The sequence below is a fragment of the Papaver somniferum genome, chromosome 3 (assembly GCF_003573695.1).
Source record: "Papaver somniferum cultivar HN1 chromosome 3, ASM357369v1, whole genome shotgun sequence".
NCBI lineage: Eukaryota > Viridiplantae > Streptophyta > Magnoliopsida > Ranunculales > Papaveraceae > Papaver > Papaver somniferum.
Genome location: NC_039360.1, coordinates 44,340,993 through 44,358,423, shown reverse-complemented (window position 1 = coordinate 44,358,423; position 17,431 = coordinate 44,340,993). Strand labels below are relative to the sequence as shown.

General features: G+C 36.6%; 1 protein-coding gene across 1 annotated transcript; it reads right to left on the bottom strand.

The window, feature by feature from the left end:
- Positions 1 to 14,581: 14,581 nt before the first annotated feature.
- LOC113356020 (putative 12-oxophytodienoate reductase 11) lies at positions 14,582 to 17,220 on the bottom strand. The gene is made up of 5 exons (XM_026599016.1): positions 17,112 to 17,220; positions 16,696 to 16,836; positions 16,407 to 16,537; positions 15,661 to 15,837; positions 14,582 to 15,415 (listed from the first exon to the last, which is right to left on the bottom strand). The coding sequence occupies exons 1-5, from the start codon at positions 17,180 to 17,182 to the stop codon at positions 14,811 to 14,813; spliced, it is 1,125 nt and encodes a 374-aa protein (XP_026454801.1). The 5' UTR covers positions 17,183 to 17,220; the 3' UTR covers positions 14,582 to 14,810.
- Positions 17,221 to 17,431: the final 211 nt, after the last annotated feature.

Genomic DNA, 17,431 nt, shown 5'->3' with positions numbered 1-17,431 from the left:
TCGTGAAAGTATAATCTAGATCGCTCAATTTTTCCGGCAAAGAGGAGCGGCTAGGATTGATTTGCGACAGAGATTTTGTGCTGCAAAGGTCGCGCGTCATGCCAACTTTGGGATCGCGTTTCGAGGCGACCAAGCCTGGTCGGTCTTGGACGATTAGTCTGGTGTGCAGACGACGGGCTGGTGTACACACCTGTATTTCATTGTCCCATAGAAACGTGATCTAAGCCACTCAATTTGTCCGGAAAAGTTGAGTGGTCGAGATTAGTTTGCAATTGGGAGGTGTAACCACGCCTAGTTTGGGCGTGCGAATCGAAGCAACCACGCATGATATGCCTTGGCCGATCGGGTGTGGAGATAGATGGGCCCACGATGATCATGTTGATGCGCATCGGACTTGCCTAGTCTATTACTGGACCCTTCATTCGTGCAGGTGAAAATGGACGCTCGCGATGTTCAAACCCTAATTAGGGTTTCACTGGCCATGCGTCATGCCTTGTTTGGGCGCAAGAACTGGAACGAACAACTATAGTTGGTCCTGACCGATCGGTCATGTATGTAGGCGGCCCCACGGTGATTGCGTTGATATGCTCTGGGGCCTTTGAATCTACATCTACACCCTCCATCTATGCCTGCGAAGATGGATGGTTGAGACTGCTTTGCGAACATGTAATGTGCCGCAGACCCTAAATTAGGGTTTCACGTCCGCGCTGCTTTGGCTGGACGATTTGGAAAGCCATGCTACCCTTTTGTGGAGGCCGACCATGCGGGGCCCGCATTCGGTCGGTGGTGAATACTCCAATACCTTCCTGGGGGTTATGGATCCGATCTAAGCCATCCAATCATGCTGGTGAAGTTGGATGGTCGTGATCGTTTCTGAGACTGATACAGACAGTCCAGATGCTCGATCGGGCTAGTATAACACTCGGAGAGTTATATCCTGTACGGGTATTTCGTACATGCCTCCTTATTTAATGCTTGGATATTCGTGTTGCTCTACTGGGAGCGATCACTCAGTCGTCATGCCGCACCAATAATGAGAATGGAGTAGTACATAAAATACAAGGCTGGTCATGCATTAATTGGTAATGCTATAAGTTTATAGTGAAGAAGTATTCTCCACTTTATCAGTGGCTTTATCCTTCAGGATGTTAGCGCAAAGTTTTTGCTTTTACAATTTTAGCCTTAAATGAAAATCCACCATCAACAAGTATATAAAATTGGATCTTATAAATAATAAACTTGATAAATTGTTCTCTTATTAACTCACGTACAATAACTGATTTAGTCAGTTTGTGAACTGGTTGATTTTGAGCTGTTCTTGGATACTTTTAAATCCTCAAGTAAATGAACTGATTTGATTAGTACGCGAACCAGTTGATTTTAAGTGGTTCTTGGACCCTTTTTCTTACTTAAGTATACGAACTGATTTGGACAATTCGAGAACTTATGGATATGAAAAGTTTTAGAACTCCGAGACGACAATTAGTTCACTAACGGTTTTGGAAAATTCACAAACTGATTTAGTCTTTGAGAGTTATTGGACAACATGATAGCTTGATGATTCATGTAAAACAAATACGCGAGCAAACAATCAAGGTAAACTTCTCACATACTTGCATGATCAATCTATATTGAGAAGTTAATCTTACTTATGGTCAAAGTAATTCATAAACATGAAAACTAGTTCACGAACTCATCTTTGATTGTATGCTACCGATCCTTGTTCATCATTATAAATATAGGGCTCTATGCAAACTAGAATCTCAATTCTGTCACTTCTAAGTCCTAATTGTTGCTACAGTCGTCCTTTAAAGACCTAGGTTTCCTTGTGGAAAACTGTATTAGGTTACGACTTTTGAAGTCTTCACTAAAGGATTCGTTAAGCCTGGTCAGACTATCTTTTACCTGGTAGTTCTTGAGGTCCGTAATCTTATCTTGATCATCGTAATTCTTATCAATTTAAAAGGTCCGTCTCTTATGATATACGACCACTCTATAATTATCGATCATGGAATAAGATTGATAGAAATTACAAAGTACTAATTCCAAAAGTTTCATATATGTTTGATTGATCTTGTGAGGTAGTTACAATTAGACATCTTTATAACCTTTTGGGGAGAGTAAATTATCATTATTGTTGAGGTTTTATTGGTATCTTCTTTACCTTGAATATCTCTCATAAGCAAACATATATCCATTACCTTGATTGAATATCTTTGTGAAGGAAATCAAAGGCCATTTTTTAGAGGTTGGATAGTTAAAAGTCTTCACTTTCGCTAAATCAATTCATAGGGTTGTAAAGTGCGTCAGCTAGGGGAGTCAAGTATGTAGGATCACACTGCATCCAAAGACGTAAGGATCACAACTGAAGCCGAATGACTCGGAGGTCCGATTTGGTGTCAACTATATTTTAACCCGAAGTCTGATACTAGGATAATGTTTATAACGGCTTAATAAATTGTGGTGTTCAAAATGTACTAAGTCCCGGGGTTTTCTAGAAGATTATAGTTTCCTCATATAACAAAAATTTTGGTGTCTTGTGTTATTTCTTTTTCGCATTATATTGTTTATCTTTATAACAGAAATATCACAAATAATACGTTAAACAACCTAAATAGTTTTTAAGCTGAAACTGTATTAAAAAACCTACAAGACTTTTTATTGTGAATTCGTGTAGATTACAAGACTTGTTGTTGTTGTTAATCGGTTCGGGTACATACTAGGTCGTTTTTGGATACTGATTTTGAAGATCGTTTAAGGAACTTGTTGTACAATCAAGAATAAGGATCTTTTATGTTGATATATACTTATTGATTGTAACAAGTTTTTCCGTACAAGTTCATGAATGAAAAGGTTCTCGGTGTACTTGGTACCCTCTCCTTTTCATATGGAAGAAAATATGTTTAATATAAATCAAGAAGCAACATACGGTTTAATGGTTCATTGCCATATCTTAGGAGATGGAAGTCGTGTGTTGGGAACCTTTTTGTGGAAAACGGAAAAAGATCCTAAAAATGGGAGAGATGAATATTAAGACTAAACCGATAATTTAGTGTTCCTTTGTGCTTTGAAGGCAACATCCTTTCCAATTTTGGATGTATGCTCATGATCAAAGATCTTTAGCTTCCCAACCAACGTATTTCTGGAGAGAACATTAAGGTTATTTCCTTCAACGATGGCATGCTTCTTAGAATCATATCTAGATGGCAGCGATCTGAGAATTTTCATCACAATGTCCTTTTCAGGAATAGTCTTACCCAATTCAAAAGATGCATTAACAATTTCAGACACTTTGTGATTAAACTCATCAAATGAATCTTCATCTTCCATACGAAGGTTTTCCCAATTGGAATTAAGGTTTTGAAGCCTAGCTTCCTTTCCACTGGTATTTCCTTCGAATACGGTTTCTAAGATATCCCAAACATATTTAGATCGAGTACACGTAGTCACATGGTGCTGAAGATCTGGGGTAATGGCATGTATGATGGCATTCAAACCGTCGGAGTTTTGCTTTGCAGCAAGTATCTCAGCAACGTCATATGCACCAATATCCTTAGGAACGGTCGCATTCCCTACTGCCACAACGGGAGCATCATATCCATTAACTACATAAACCCAAGATTGAAAATCACGTGCTTGAAGAAAGGCACGCATAACAATTTTCCACCACAAGTAATTTTCCTGTAAGGTCTTTAATGTGTTTGCCTGCTCTAATACCAATTAAAAATGCGGGGGTCTAACAACCACACCCAACAATTCGTTTGGAAATCTGAGAGGACTTACTCCAATACACTTTCTAGAGAATCAACTAGACAGTCAGACTCAATCTAGAATAAAGTATATCAAAGAGTTTAATATCTGTAACTCTTAATTCAATCCGCAATCAACAAATAGAAATCTGCGAGCCCGATTGAATATAAGAGGAGTAACTTGAACGGTACCAAAGACCAATGTTCAAGTGTCAATCAATGTAAATCAACAACCCAAGGTTGGATATTCTAATTGATTGATCTTAACGCACAACCTGTGATATTTCAATTATATAACAAAATATAATGCGAAAAAGAAATACCACAGACACCAGAATTTTGTTAACGAGGAAACCGCAAATGCAGAAAAACCCCGGGACCTAGTCCATATTGAAGACCACACTGTATTAAGCCGCTATAGACACTGGCCTACTACCAATTAACTTCGGAATGGACTGTAGTTGAACCATAATCAATATCACATTCATTCAAGGTACAGTTGCGCTCCTTACGTCTCTGATCCCAGCAGGATACTACGCACTTGATTCCCTTAGCTGTTCTCACCCAAAACTAAGAGTTGCTACGACCTAAAGTCGAAGACTTAATAAACAAATCTGTCTCACACAGAAAAAGTCCATAGGATTGAATAAATCTGTCTCCCACAAAAATACCCAAGATTTTTAATTCCGTCTTTTGATAAATCAAGGTGAACAGGAACCAATTGATAAACCGGACTTATATTCCCGAAGAACAACCTAATATTATCAATCACCTCACAATAAACTTAATCGACTTGCGAAACAAGTTATTGTGGAATCACAAACGATGAGACGAAGGTGTTTGTGATTACTTTTCTATCTTGCCTATCGGAGATATAAATATCAAGCCAATTTTACAATTGCACTCAATCACGATAGAAACATCAAGATCAGATCACGGAACTACAAAGAGAATAGTTGGGTCTGGATTCACAATCCCAATGAAGTCTTCAAGTCGTTAACCTACAGGGTCTCGAGAAGAAACCTAAGGTTAAAGGAGAATCGACTCTAGTTATGCAACAAGTGACACACAGGAGGTGTGGGGATTAGGTTTCCCAGTTTCTAGAGTTCTCCTTTATATAGTTTTCAAATCAGGGTTTTCAATCCAAGTTACCTTGGTAACAAAGCATTCAATATTCACCGTTAGATGAAAAACTTGATTCAATCAAGCTAATATCTTTCAACCGTTAGATCGAACTTAGCTTGTTACACATAAATGAAATGTACCCTTATTTAGGTTTATGTAACCGTACCCAAACGTGTACACCATTTTGGTTCACAAATAGTTAACCGAGGTTGGCCATGTGATTACTCACATATCAAGCTTATTCATCTTAGCCATAACTAGTTCAAATGACTCAAATGAAACTAGATAAAGAGTTTTTCAATTGGTATATTCTCATGGATTTATACAAGAACACAATTGAAGCAAAATCGGTTTGATTCACTCGAATCGATACATGAACTTTATAGCCACGGTTTGCAAAGATTGCATTCCTTATTGATAAATGTTTAGGTTCATGTACAACCGATTTTATAAAGTAACCACTTAAGTATGAGTACATGTATGCATACTTAAGTAACCGGATTTGATTTTGGTTTAGTTTCAAACTCAGCAGAAACTCACGGACGTGAACTTTGCACCAGTATGCGTACGGGTACGCGTACTCTAGGTAACCGGATGAGTTTGGTTTTGGTTTTCAAACTCAGCAGAAATTCACGGACATGAACTTCCGCCAGTATGCGTACGGGTACGCATACTTACCCAGTCTCCTACAACCTTTTTGTATACACACAAGTATGCATACTTTAGGTTCCCGGTTTTGGACTTATACACTGATGTGCGAACATACTATGCTTATATCCAAAGATGGTTACAAGATTCTAAACTGTTTATTTCAATCATTGAAACATTCTTCTATAATGATAATAGCCGTTTTCATACACTATAAGCATCAAAGCAATTTTCAAGATATTGAAATAATCATTATCGAAACATTCCGAGTCTTACACCAAATGATTGTATCACACAAACCATGTAAGATGTTACTCGGAAATTTTCTAATGATATAAGATGAACTTGGTCGAAGCGAAAGCTTACCAACACATATTTTGAGAAATATGTAAGCGAGATATACTCAGCTCGAAATCTCAAATGTGTATAGAGAAAACTATATCGTAACACGACTTATGTCTCAATATAGTAAATAGAATAGAAATAGACTTTCCAAGTGATAGATGGGTTTAAGTATCCACATACCTTTTGTCGATGAAGTTCCACAAGCTCTCCTTAGTAGTTCTTTGTCTTCAAGTGATAAGCGCCGTGAAGTCTAAGCTCAACTACACAAACTATGTCCTCGTCCGAGACATCTATAAATAGCCTAGAAATCAAGACTTATAGTTATGATCACTAACATTGACAACCATGCTTGATATAGAAACGCATGCGAGTTTGACCGAGCAGTGCTCTAACAATTACCATCTTCTCTGTTATAACCTCCATCAACCATGAATATCCCCTTGAAAGCTTTTCTCATTGGTAGAAGACTATGGGGTGTCTGATACTTCTCTTCTACAGTGATCATCCTTGGCTCGACCATGTGGCAGTAGAGAATTCCATACTTGTTCAAGGATTCATCCATGTAAATTCCCAGAGCCGTGGGATTTGAATCACCTGATTCCATATAATTTTCCAAAGGAGAGAGCCTAATCCCCACTATATCAGCTCATCTCATCCACAACAGCTTCAACTACTTCTAGTGCGAAGCGGCAACGATTTTCTATGCTCCCACCGTATTTGTCAGTGATGCAGGACACCCCTTATCTTTCACAGACTAAGATTAGAATCTTCTAGTCTTTGCTTTGTTTCTTAGTTTACTTGCAACTCTTTTAGTTTATTCTATGTTTAGGAATTCTATTTTTGTTTAACTTCTTTATTTAGATTCCTTGTCGGTTCTCTAGAGACTATATAAAAGGCAGTCTCATTAAAGAAAAACACATTGTTATCATTATTATTACTAGTATAACACGCATGTGCGATGCGCCTTCCATTTCCTTTCAAGTAAAATCCAACTTTCCGTTCAATAGTTTGTCAATCAAAAATATTAATTGACACCAAAACTTGTTCTTGTATGCATTCTTTTACATGATATACTGTAGATTTTTCACAACCCCAAGAATGAGAATATAAACTCTACAAGCTCACCATATAGTACCCTAGATCAATCAAACGCCTGCAGTTGCATAAGAAGCATATATAGGTAACTGATAACATCGTGTAGAAAATTTTACGCCCTTATTCAAGGTTTGTAATGTCACTGTTCTGGCAGGACTTTGTTATTCTAGTACTGTGTATTCTATGCCAATTGCTTTGGAGATACTACAATTTTGACATCTAACTCCCCTGGAATCAGAGTTTTTTTCATATAAACCACCATTTCAATCCAATTAAGATTTTAAACCTTTCTTCCGTGAATTCTTAGATAATGATTACGGAGCAACTTATATATGCATGATTGGTCCAAGTCGTGTGTATAGGACTCTAAGTTCACCCACTACATTTACTTAATAATTGAGAAGTATGAAATAAGAAAACAAAAACTAAGGCATATACCTGAAGAAGAGCAAACATGAACATATGACATGCCTGGGTATTTTCATCTTTGAGGATGAAAATCCGACCAAAAAATGTGACCACACCTCACATTTGCAATAACAAACGTATGATGTTGTTCCGTTCAAAAAGTCAGGATCACTCTCTTCTCGTATTTTGTGAACCTGCAAGCACCGTATTTTTCTAACATCGTTTGTGATGGTAATTTGTTGGTGTATTGGGAATTTAATCGAACATTTACTCACCTTAAATCAATATGACAAATTAAATTTAGGAGGATACAACTTTCATCACATAGAAGAAGGCGTAGCGTAGGTCATGCGAACAAAACTCTAGTGCTTCAAGTAAAACATGACCATTTATGCCCAGCCCCATCCTATATGCAACTTCATCCACATTAAATCTTAACTGTGGAAGTGAAAGTAAGTTCAATTTTTAAAATATTTGAACTACCATAAAGCATTTTCAAGCCACTAAATCATTTCTTAGCAATATAAAAAGACTTGGTTTTGGTACCAAATCCATTGTATTATTAGTATTTTGTTTCTGACAGAGAACGAAACAAAATCAACACAAAATTTTGTCATATTACCAAAACATTTTAATAGAAGAATTCAAAGAAATCCCCTTCAACAAAAAACTACTGAAACCGATATTAGAATATACGCATAATTAAATTCTAGTTCTGAAAACCTAAATTGGTGTTGCAGTTGCTTAAACCACCAAATCAAAAGCTGCAAATTTTTATTGAATCGTAGCTGAATCCAGAAACTTTCCTACGGATTAATATGTTATCCAACTTAAATTCTCGAACATAATATTCGCCAAACACGAAGACCCTATAATTTAACAAAAAAAAAAACAGAGTAAAAATTAGGGAAAGAAGAACCGTAACTCTGAATCTACCAAAATGAGTGGAATTTTACCTGACTTTTTTTATTTTGATTTTCATGAAATTTTCTCCTCTCATCTTTGTACAACAACAACGACACCAATTAAGTTTCAAAATCCCACCATGATTTCCCAAATTTGTTTGGGGACGAAGAAGAAGGATAATGAGAGAATAGAAAACCTCTTAACTGTTCTGACCCTTTACGATATTCATATTTACGCGATTTGAAAGAGCTGTGTGAATTGGGAGAGGGTAGCTTAGTAATTTAGGGGGTCCGGACCAAATGTAGGGGTCGTACCAAAAAAGGCTCTTTTCTTTATATTAGTAAGAAGATTATCATCTTCATCTTCTTAACTTCTTCAAAAAGTTTATCATTCTTTTTGTTTATTTAACTCTTTTTGTTTCTCTGCAATCTCAGTGTTGCTTTCTTCTTATTTGTTTTACATTAGTTAGTATCATTCGACAGTAGATTAGATTTTATTATTTTCTTAGATCATGTTTTCGCTTCCGCAACCCTAAAAAAAAACTCACAAACCCTACTTTCATTTCATGGTTGATACTACAGAGACAAGGCTTAATAAGTTTTCTTCTGATGTTGAAACGATGCAAAGAGATTTAAACGAAATAATAACTAAGCTGGAAGAGATGCCTTCACAATTAGCTGCAATTATGGAGTTCCTAGGTATCCAACCAAAAGATACTACTGAATCTTCTACAAAAACTTTAGATTCATCTTCAAGGCAACAAGGAGAATCTACTCCTAAGCCACATGGTTTTGTTTACACTTCTGATATTCCTGAGCACGTTTTAGCACGAATGAAGAAAAAGAAACAACATGAAGAAAAAGAAACAACATGAAGCCTTTCTTCTCAATCCAAGAAAGAAAATTTTAGTCTTACAAGTTGACAGTGATGAAGATGATTCTTTTGAAGATGGGCAACATAAGAGATGGATTGAGGACAGACGTCTTAGAACTGGAAAAAACCTTTCTCAAATTTTCTTTAGCAGTGATGAAAATTTTAGCAGGACAGACGTTTTAGCAGGAATGAAGAAAAAGAAACAACATGAAGCCTTTCTTCTCAATCCAAGAAAGAAAATTTTAGTCTTACAAGTTGACAGTGATGAAGATGATTCTTTTGAAGATGGGCAACACAAGAGATGGATTGAGGACAGACGTCTTAGAACTGGAAAAAACCCTTATGGTTCTTTACCAGAATATAAATTAAAAGCTGATATTCCTAACTTCAATGAGAGTTTCAGAATTGAAGAATTAATGGATTGGTTTAATGAACTTGAAGTTTTCTTTTAATTTATGGAAGTACTTGATGAATCAAAGGTTAAGTTGGTAGCTTACAAACTCAAAGGTGGAGCTGCTGCTTGGTGGGAAAAACTGTGTGAGGATAGAATCAAGTATCGTAAACCTACAGTACTTTGGAGCGCATGCGTAACCTACTTAGAGATAAGTTTCTTCCTCAAGACTATAGACAACAATTATTTGTTAAACTACAAAATTGTCAACAAGGTGCTAGACCTGTGGAAGAATACGTTGCTGAGTTTTATAATTTGATTGCTCGGAATCAAATACATGAAACAGAGGAGAAATTGGTGGCACGGCTCATTGAAGGATTAAATAGGTTGATTCGATATAGTATAGCACAGTATGTATTTACTATGTTGGAAGCTATTCAACAAGCCATCAAGATTGAGAAACGTCTTTCACGTACTTCTAAGTTTCCTCAATCTCGCCATCTCGTTCTTCTAGCAACTATAAAACACAATAATTTTCAGGTGGAAATTACCTAGATAGTTATTATTCTTCTCCTCCAAGTTATAGTTATCAAGAAGAGAGTGTTCCTTCATTTAAACATCAACAACAAACACCGACAAACTTTTATTTTACTCAGTCACCATTACCTACAAATTCTTCACCTATTTTACCCAATCCCACTGAGATTTCACCTATTCAGCAACCACAATCCAAACCTCATGGTATTAGGTTTTATAAGAGAACCCAACAACAATTTCCTCCTCCTTCTAAACCAGCTAATGTTTACTCCAAATTTCGAGGGGATAGGTGCAATAAATGTCACCAAGTTGGCTATTCTTCTGCTGACTGTCGCAGGTTTAATGGTTTCATTGGAGACAACTCAGTGGAACATGAATCCGGAGAGAAGGAAACTTTGGATGATGAAGATTATGAAGAAGAGGAATATTCTGACTTACATGAAGTCTATGGTGACCATTTAGTAGGTATGATTCGTCCACTCATGCTTACTCAACCTTGTTAGTCCCAAAGACATAGCATCTTTAAGACCAAGTGTTTTATTGGAGGAAAGGTTTGTGACATGATTATTGACAGCGGTAGTGTTGATAATTACATATCATCAATGGTGGTAGAGAAACTAGGTCTATATGTTACACCACATCCTCATCCTTATTTTGTATGGTGGGTAACAAGTTCTTCTACTCAGCGTATTACACATCAATGTGTAGTAAAGTTCTCTTTTATTGGTTATGAAGACTCAGTTTTATGTGATGTGGAAGATATGAGTGCTACACATCTTCTTCTTGGAAGACCATGGCAGTATGACGTACGTGCAGTTCGCAATTGTTTTGAAAATACATACACATTCTATAAAGATGGTAAAAAGAAAGTTCTTCATCCTTCCAAGTCTTCTTCAGTGATCAAGGAACATAGTGATGACAAGACTAGTTCTTTGGTGGCTACAATTTCACGTTCTTTGAATTCAACTCATACTTTGAGTTATCATGAAGAAAACAAGCCAATGATCGCAGTTCCTATTCAGGTACAACCTTTATTATCACAATATAATGAGTTATTTCATGAAGATTTTCCTGTTACTTTACCACCTTTAATAGATATACAACATTTCATTGACTTCGTCCCTGGTACTTCACTACCTAATCAATATCATTATAGGTTAAGCCCTATAGAAAATGAAATTTTACAGGGTCAAGTTAATGACTTATTGGCTAAAGGCTTAATTCGACCCAGCAATAGGCCTTGTGTTTGTCCTGCATTCTTAGTGCCTACGAAATATAATGGTTGGAGAATGTGTATAGAATGTAGAGCCTTGAACCGCATCATCATTCCTTATCGATTTCCTATTCCTAGAATTGAAGACATGATTGATTTGCTTTCTGGATCAATTATTTTTACTAAACTTGATCTTAGGAGTGGATATCATCAAATTAGAATCAGAGATGGAGATGAATGGAAGACCACTTTCAATACAAGAGAAGGTTTATATGAATGGATTGGTATGCCGCTTGGGTTATCTAATGCCCCCAGCACTTTTATGAGACTAATTAATCAATTTTTACAACCCTTTCTGAGTAACTTTGTCATTGTGTAATTTGATGACATCTTGCTTTTTAGTCGCAATAATAAAGAGCATCTCATTCATCTTTCTCAAGTGTTTAAGGTTTTATTTAATCGTTCTTTGTTTGTGAACTTAAAGAAATGCACATTTATGTCGCCTGATGTCACATTTTTGGGTTATGTCATCTCTTCTAAGGGGATTCATGCAGATCCTTCTAAAGTTAAATCTATTATGGATTGGCATATTCCTACTTCTATCAAGGAGGTAAGAAGCTTTCATGGTTTAGCCTCTTTTTATAGGCGTTTTATAAAGAATTTCAGCATCATTGTTGCACCTCTTACTGATCGTTTGAAGACAGAAAGATTTATTTGGACTGAAGAAGTTGATAGAAGTTTCAATACACTTAAAGAAAGACTATGTTCAGCTCTTATTCTTGTCATGCCTGACTTTTCCAAGCCTTTTCAGGTTGATTGTGATGCTTATATTATTGGAATTGGAGTAGTTTTATCTCAAGATGGACACCCAGTTGCTTACCATAGTGAAAAAAATTCCGATACACAAAAGAAGTGGTCTACATATGAATTAGAATTGCTTTCTCTTGTACAAGCTCTCAGACAGTCGCATACTTACTTGGTTCATCGTGAGTTTATCTTCAATACTGATAATCATGTGTTAAAATATCTTTAGACTTCAACTAAGGTTAATCGTATGCATGATAGATGGATGTCAACAATTAATAAGTATACTTTTTACATTAAACACAAGAGTGGAAAATTGAATCAAGTTGCAGATGCTTTAAGCTGAAGGAGTCATCTTTTAGCTACTATTCGTAATAAAAGTTTTGTTTTTGATCACATCAAAGAGATCTATGCTAAAGATACAGATTTCAAGTTACTTTGGGAGCAATGTAGTTCTTCAGATCATGGAGTTGGTGATTTTCTCATCCAAGATGGTTTCTTATTTAGATGTAATCGTCTTTGTATTCCTAATGGATCTCTACGTCTGCATTTAATACGTGAACTGCATGGAAATGGTCTTGGTAGTCATTTTGGCAGAGATAAAACTATTGCACTTGTTGAAGAAATGTATTTTTGGCCTTCCCTAAAACGTGATGTTCAAATATATATTATGAAATGCATGGTTTGTCAGCAAGCTAAGGGTACTGTTCAGAATACCGACCTTTATACTCCTTTGCCTGTACCAGAAGCTCCATGGGTTGACATAAGCATGGATTTTATCCTTGGGTTACCTCGTACAGCTAGAGGGAATGATTCAGTGATGGTTGTGGTATACAGATACTCCAAGATGGCACATCTTATCTGCAAAAAGTCTAATGATGCTTCAAATATTGCATCTTTATTCTTCACGGAAGTGGTTCGTTTACATGGCATTCCAAAGTCCATTACTTCTGATAGAGATACAAAAATTTTAAGCTACTTCTAGAAGACTTTGTGGATACGTGTAGGTACTACTTTACAGTTTAGCACTACTGCACATCCACAAACCGATGGACAAACCGAAGTAGTCAATAGATCTTTAGGAAACTTGATTCGAGCTAAATGCATGGATAATAGTAAACAATGTGATTTATTATTACCTCACATGGAGTTTGCATTCGACACTTCAGTGAATAGATCCACCTGTAAGACTCCATTTGAAATTATTTACTCTAAGGTTCTCATGTATTAGACTTAGTTGTACTTTCTAAGTTACATAATTCCAATATCAAAGATGATGATCTGTTGGAGCAAGCTTCTCAACTACATCATGAAGTCAAAACAAAACTTGAGGAGTCTAATGCTAAGTACAAGGATACTGCAGATAAGCATAAAATATTCAAGACTTTTCAGGAAGGAGAACTAGTCATGATTCATCTGCGCAAAGAAATATTTCCAGTTGGAACTTATAACAAGACTAAGATGAAGAAGAATGGCCCTTTTAAAATTTTGAAGAAAATCAGTGACAATGCATATGTCATTGATTTACCTAAAGACTGGAACATCTCTAATGTGTTCAATGTTCAAGAGATTTTCACCTTTCATAGTGATAATGTTATTTTACTTGTTTCTACCAACTCAGAGGCGAGTTCTTTTCAAGAAGTGGGGACTGATGCATGACACCACTTATGTTTCACAGACTAAGCTTAGAAGCTTCTAGTATTTGCTATGTTTCGTAGTTTACTTGCAACTCTTTTAGTTTATTCTATATTTAAGAATTCTGTTTTTGTTCAACTTTTTTATTTAGATTCCTAGTCGGTTTTCTAGAGTCTAGATAAACAGGCAGTCTCATTGAAGACAAACACATTGTTATATTATGTGTGCTTTTCTCACCACAGTCTTCCTTTCCATTCTGAGCAAACAAGAAACCAGTGATGCACTTGCTTCTTTTGCCTCGAACTCTTTGGAATTCAAAGTTAAATGCAGAATGTGTAATCGAGTAGACTGCCGGAAGGAATGGTGTATGTGTTCATTGCGCACTCATTGCTGGGAATCTGGATGTTCATTTTTTTTTCTTTTGCGGCCTGAATCTGGGATGTTTTATAAAGCTGCTACTTCTTCCTTTTCGGCCATTGAGCATTACATGTCTGCGGTATGAGGCGTACCTCAATTGATTCTAGAATTGGAGCAACTTTTACAGACACATCTTGTTTTTCGGGGCTCAGTAAAATTTTCTACGTTGCAGAATACAAAACAATAGCAAAGCCAGGGATGGTTTGGTAGATAGTGAGTGTACATAAATTTGCATATCCCAGTTCATAGTGCAAATGAGAGTCGTCGAGCTAATGAAATGACCGTGTTTTGTCGATCAATAGAGTTGGCAGGGGTAACCGCATGGAAAGTGATTGTGCCTTCCACGGCAATGGAAGTTCTATTTAACAGCTTAACAACCCAATTGATCAAAGCCCGTCGGTGTACAGGCACAGAACAATGGCAAGATCTTAAAAGAGGAAAAACTTCCATGCTGTGTATAAAATGGTGAAATTACATGCTAGAAAACCAGGATTGCTTTATTATACTGAACCTCCATTACATTTATCATGACGACATGACCTCTCACTTGACCTCAGAAAACAACTACAGTCCCTTACATTGCCACTGGGAAACTTAAGAGGCAGGCAGAAGAAATGATTCTTGTGTTGACACTGTTCTTAATCTTTCTTTTTCTCTGACAAGCTTAGTTGGAAATTTGATCTATTGATTCCAGAAATGGATAGTCAGTATAACCAAGAACAGGGTCAGAAATGTAGAATGTCTCTCTGTTGTACTTATTAAGAGGAGCATTAATCTCAAATCTCTTTGGCAAGTCTGGGTTTGCTAAGAATAACCGACCAAATACAACAAGATCTGCTGAATTGCTGGTGATAGCTTTATTACCATCTTCTCTATCATAACCTCCAGCAACCATGAATGTCCCTTTGAAAGTTTTTCTCATAGGTAGAAGACTATGGGGTGTTTGACACTTCTCTGCAACAGTTTTCATCCTTGGCTCGACCATGTGGCAGAAGAGAATATTGTATTTGTTCAAGGATTCCGCCATGTGAAGTCCCAGAGCAGTGGGGTTTGAATCACTCGATTCCATATAATTTGCAAAAGGAGAGAGCCTAATCCCTACTTTATCAGCTCCTATCTCATCCACAACAGCTTCAACTACTTCTAGTGCGAAGCGACATCGATTTTCTAGGCTCCCGCCGTATTTGTCATTCCTGTCATTGACTTGGTCTTTCATAAACTGGTCGATTAGGTAACCATGAGCCCCATGAATCTCAACCCCATCGAAACCTACATGTCACAAGCTTTTACATTAGGAACAACATAGACAAAATTTGCATTCTATTAGAATAAGGCTTTAAATCAAATGTGAGAAAAGTTGGTCATTTTAAATGTCCTAACACTACTGAAGTCTCCTAAACAAACGCAACTATTCTTGAATGAAACAGCATTCCTAATCTTTTTCCTCGGTTTCCATAAATCTTAAATGTGTTAGTTTAACCTCAATGCACAGAAACTGAAAAACAAACAAGTACCGGCTTCCATAGCGTTCCGTGCAGCAAGTCTGAAATCATTGACAATTTGAGGAATTTCCTCTGTCTCTAATCGCCGTGGAGGTGAGAACCTTGCCACGTCGACACCATTGGCTCGCACCTGGGACTCCAATATCTTGTCTGAAGATGATATTGGAGCTTGCCCATTTGGCTGAAAACCTGGAAAATGGAAATTGCTTAGGGTGAGACACTCATGTAACTTGGTATAATAAAAGAGTCTTAAGATTTACTATACTGCTGAAGTTTTTCAGACAATACTTGCAGTAGGTTTCGCATTTTAATAGTATGGGAAGAAAATGACATCCAAAATGATCACAACTATATTGGTTTCTCACAAAGGTTGGGGTTTTTGTCCTATTATCAACATCCATAATACGGGCTTCAAATTTGTTGGGGTTCGAGTGTCATCCTCTCTACCGAATACAAAAAATACATAACATCAGGACTTAGGAGGTAATCATAGGACTCCATGTACTCCTACTTCATTTACAAGACATAAGCACCTTGAGTAAGTAATCACGGTTTTCTTATCACTGGGAACAAATCTTACTCACTCTAAATACCTCCATGAGGACCTCAACTATCCATTCCACGGAATCATTGCTTGGGAATCGCCTTAGGAGTACAATTTTTACATCGAGTATTCCAAGTACAAAACCTTACATAAAAATGCATTTTGAACAACATCTAGTCTAGGCAAGAAAAAAGCTAATTGATCTAAAACTTACCAGCATTTGAAACCCGACCAACGTGCCAAATTTGACAGAAGAATAGACCACCTTTAGCATGAACTGCATCTACTATAGGTTTCCAAGCTTCTACTTGCTCTTTTGTCCAAATACCAGGTGTATCTGGATACCTATACAAACATAAACAAGATAAATATGAACTCACAAGGTACCTTTCCGGTGTTAGGGATACATGATGTCGTGAACTCAGCGATCTGTTATAGAAATTCACCTACACCCTAAACAAAACTTGTAACAGCAAAAAAAAATGGAAAGAAGAGAAATTTACCCTTGAGCAGTATCAGAAACACCAGTGGCTTCAGATATGATGAGTCCTCCTTTACTGGCTCTTTGAGAATAATACAAAATTGCATGTGGTTGAGGCACGTTCTTGTAAGATCTTTGTCTAGTCAATGGTGCCATTACAACTCTGCAACAACAATTAATAACAATAAAGTTTCCAATTTTATAAATATTTTACAAAGATTTTGAAAGAGTCATTTAATCAAACATATGCAATCAGACAGTCCCAGTCAATCCCTAACAATCCTTAATAAATTGAAACACAGCAAAGTAATACTAAATCAGTAAGAAATCTTCCACTGGTTTCTGATTTCTAACTCAAAATCTTTATGAAATTAGAGAAGAGATTTTGATGTTGAATTCTCCAAAAGGTAAAAGGGAACGAAAGGGTGAAAATTATACCTGTGAGAAAGATCATATTTTCCAAGCTTGTATGGAGTGAGGAGAGGAACTTGAGATTTTTCAGTAGTCATTTTTTTTCTTACTACTTCCTTTGTAATTTGACAACTATGTCTCCCCCAAATTTATAGACAGGAAAAAAGAGGATTTTTAAGTACATTTCAACGAATAAGGTATGTGATTAAGGGCTGCTTTTCATGTCAATATATTATGATTTTGCAGCATTTTAGTTTCTTTTTGACCCCAGCTATATACAGGGCCGACATCTTATCCGCACGCCGGTTATATTTAGAGGGCCAAATTTTAAGAGTTTTTGATAAACA

What these genes read in the sequence shown, in the direction of transcription:
- LOC113356020 (XM_026599016.1), bottom strand. Translation starts at nt 17,182, where the DNA reads ATGACTACTGAAAAATCTCAAGTTCCTCTCCTCACTCCATACAAGCTT. An exon ending in AAATATGATCTTTCTCACAG is followed by an intron (nt 16,837 to 17,111) that starts GTATAATTTTCA and finishes TTGTTGTTGCAG; the next exon opens with AGTTGTAATGGCACCATTGA. An exon ending in GTTTCTGATACTGCTCAAGG is followed by an intron (nt 16,538 to 16,695) that starts GTAAATTTCTCT and finishes ATGTTTGTATAG; the next exon opens with GTATCCAGATACACCTGGTA.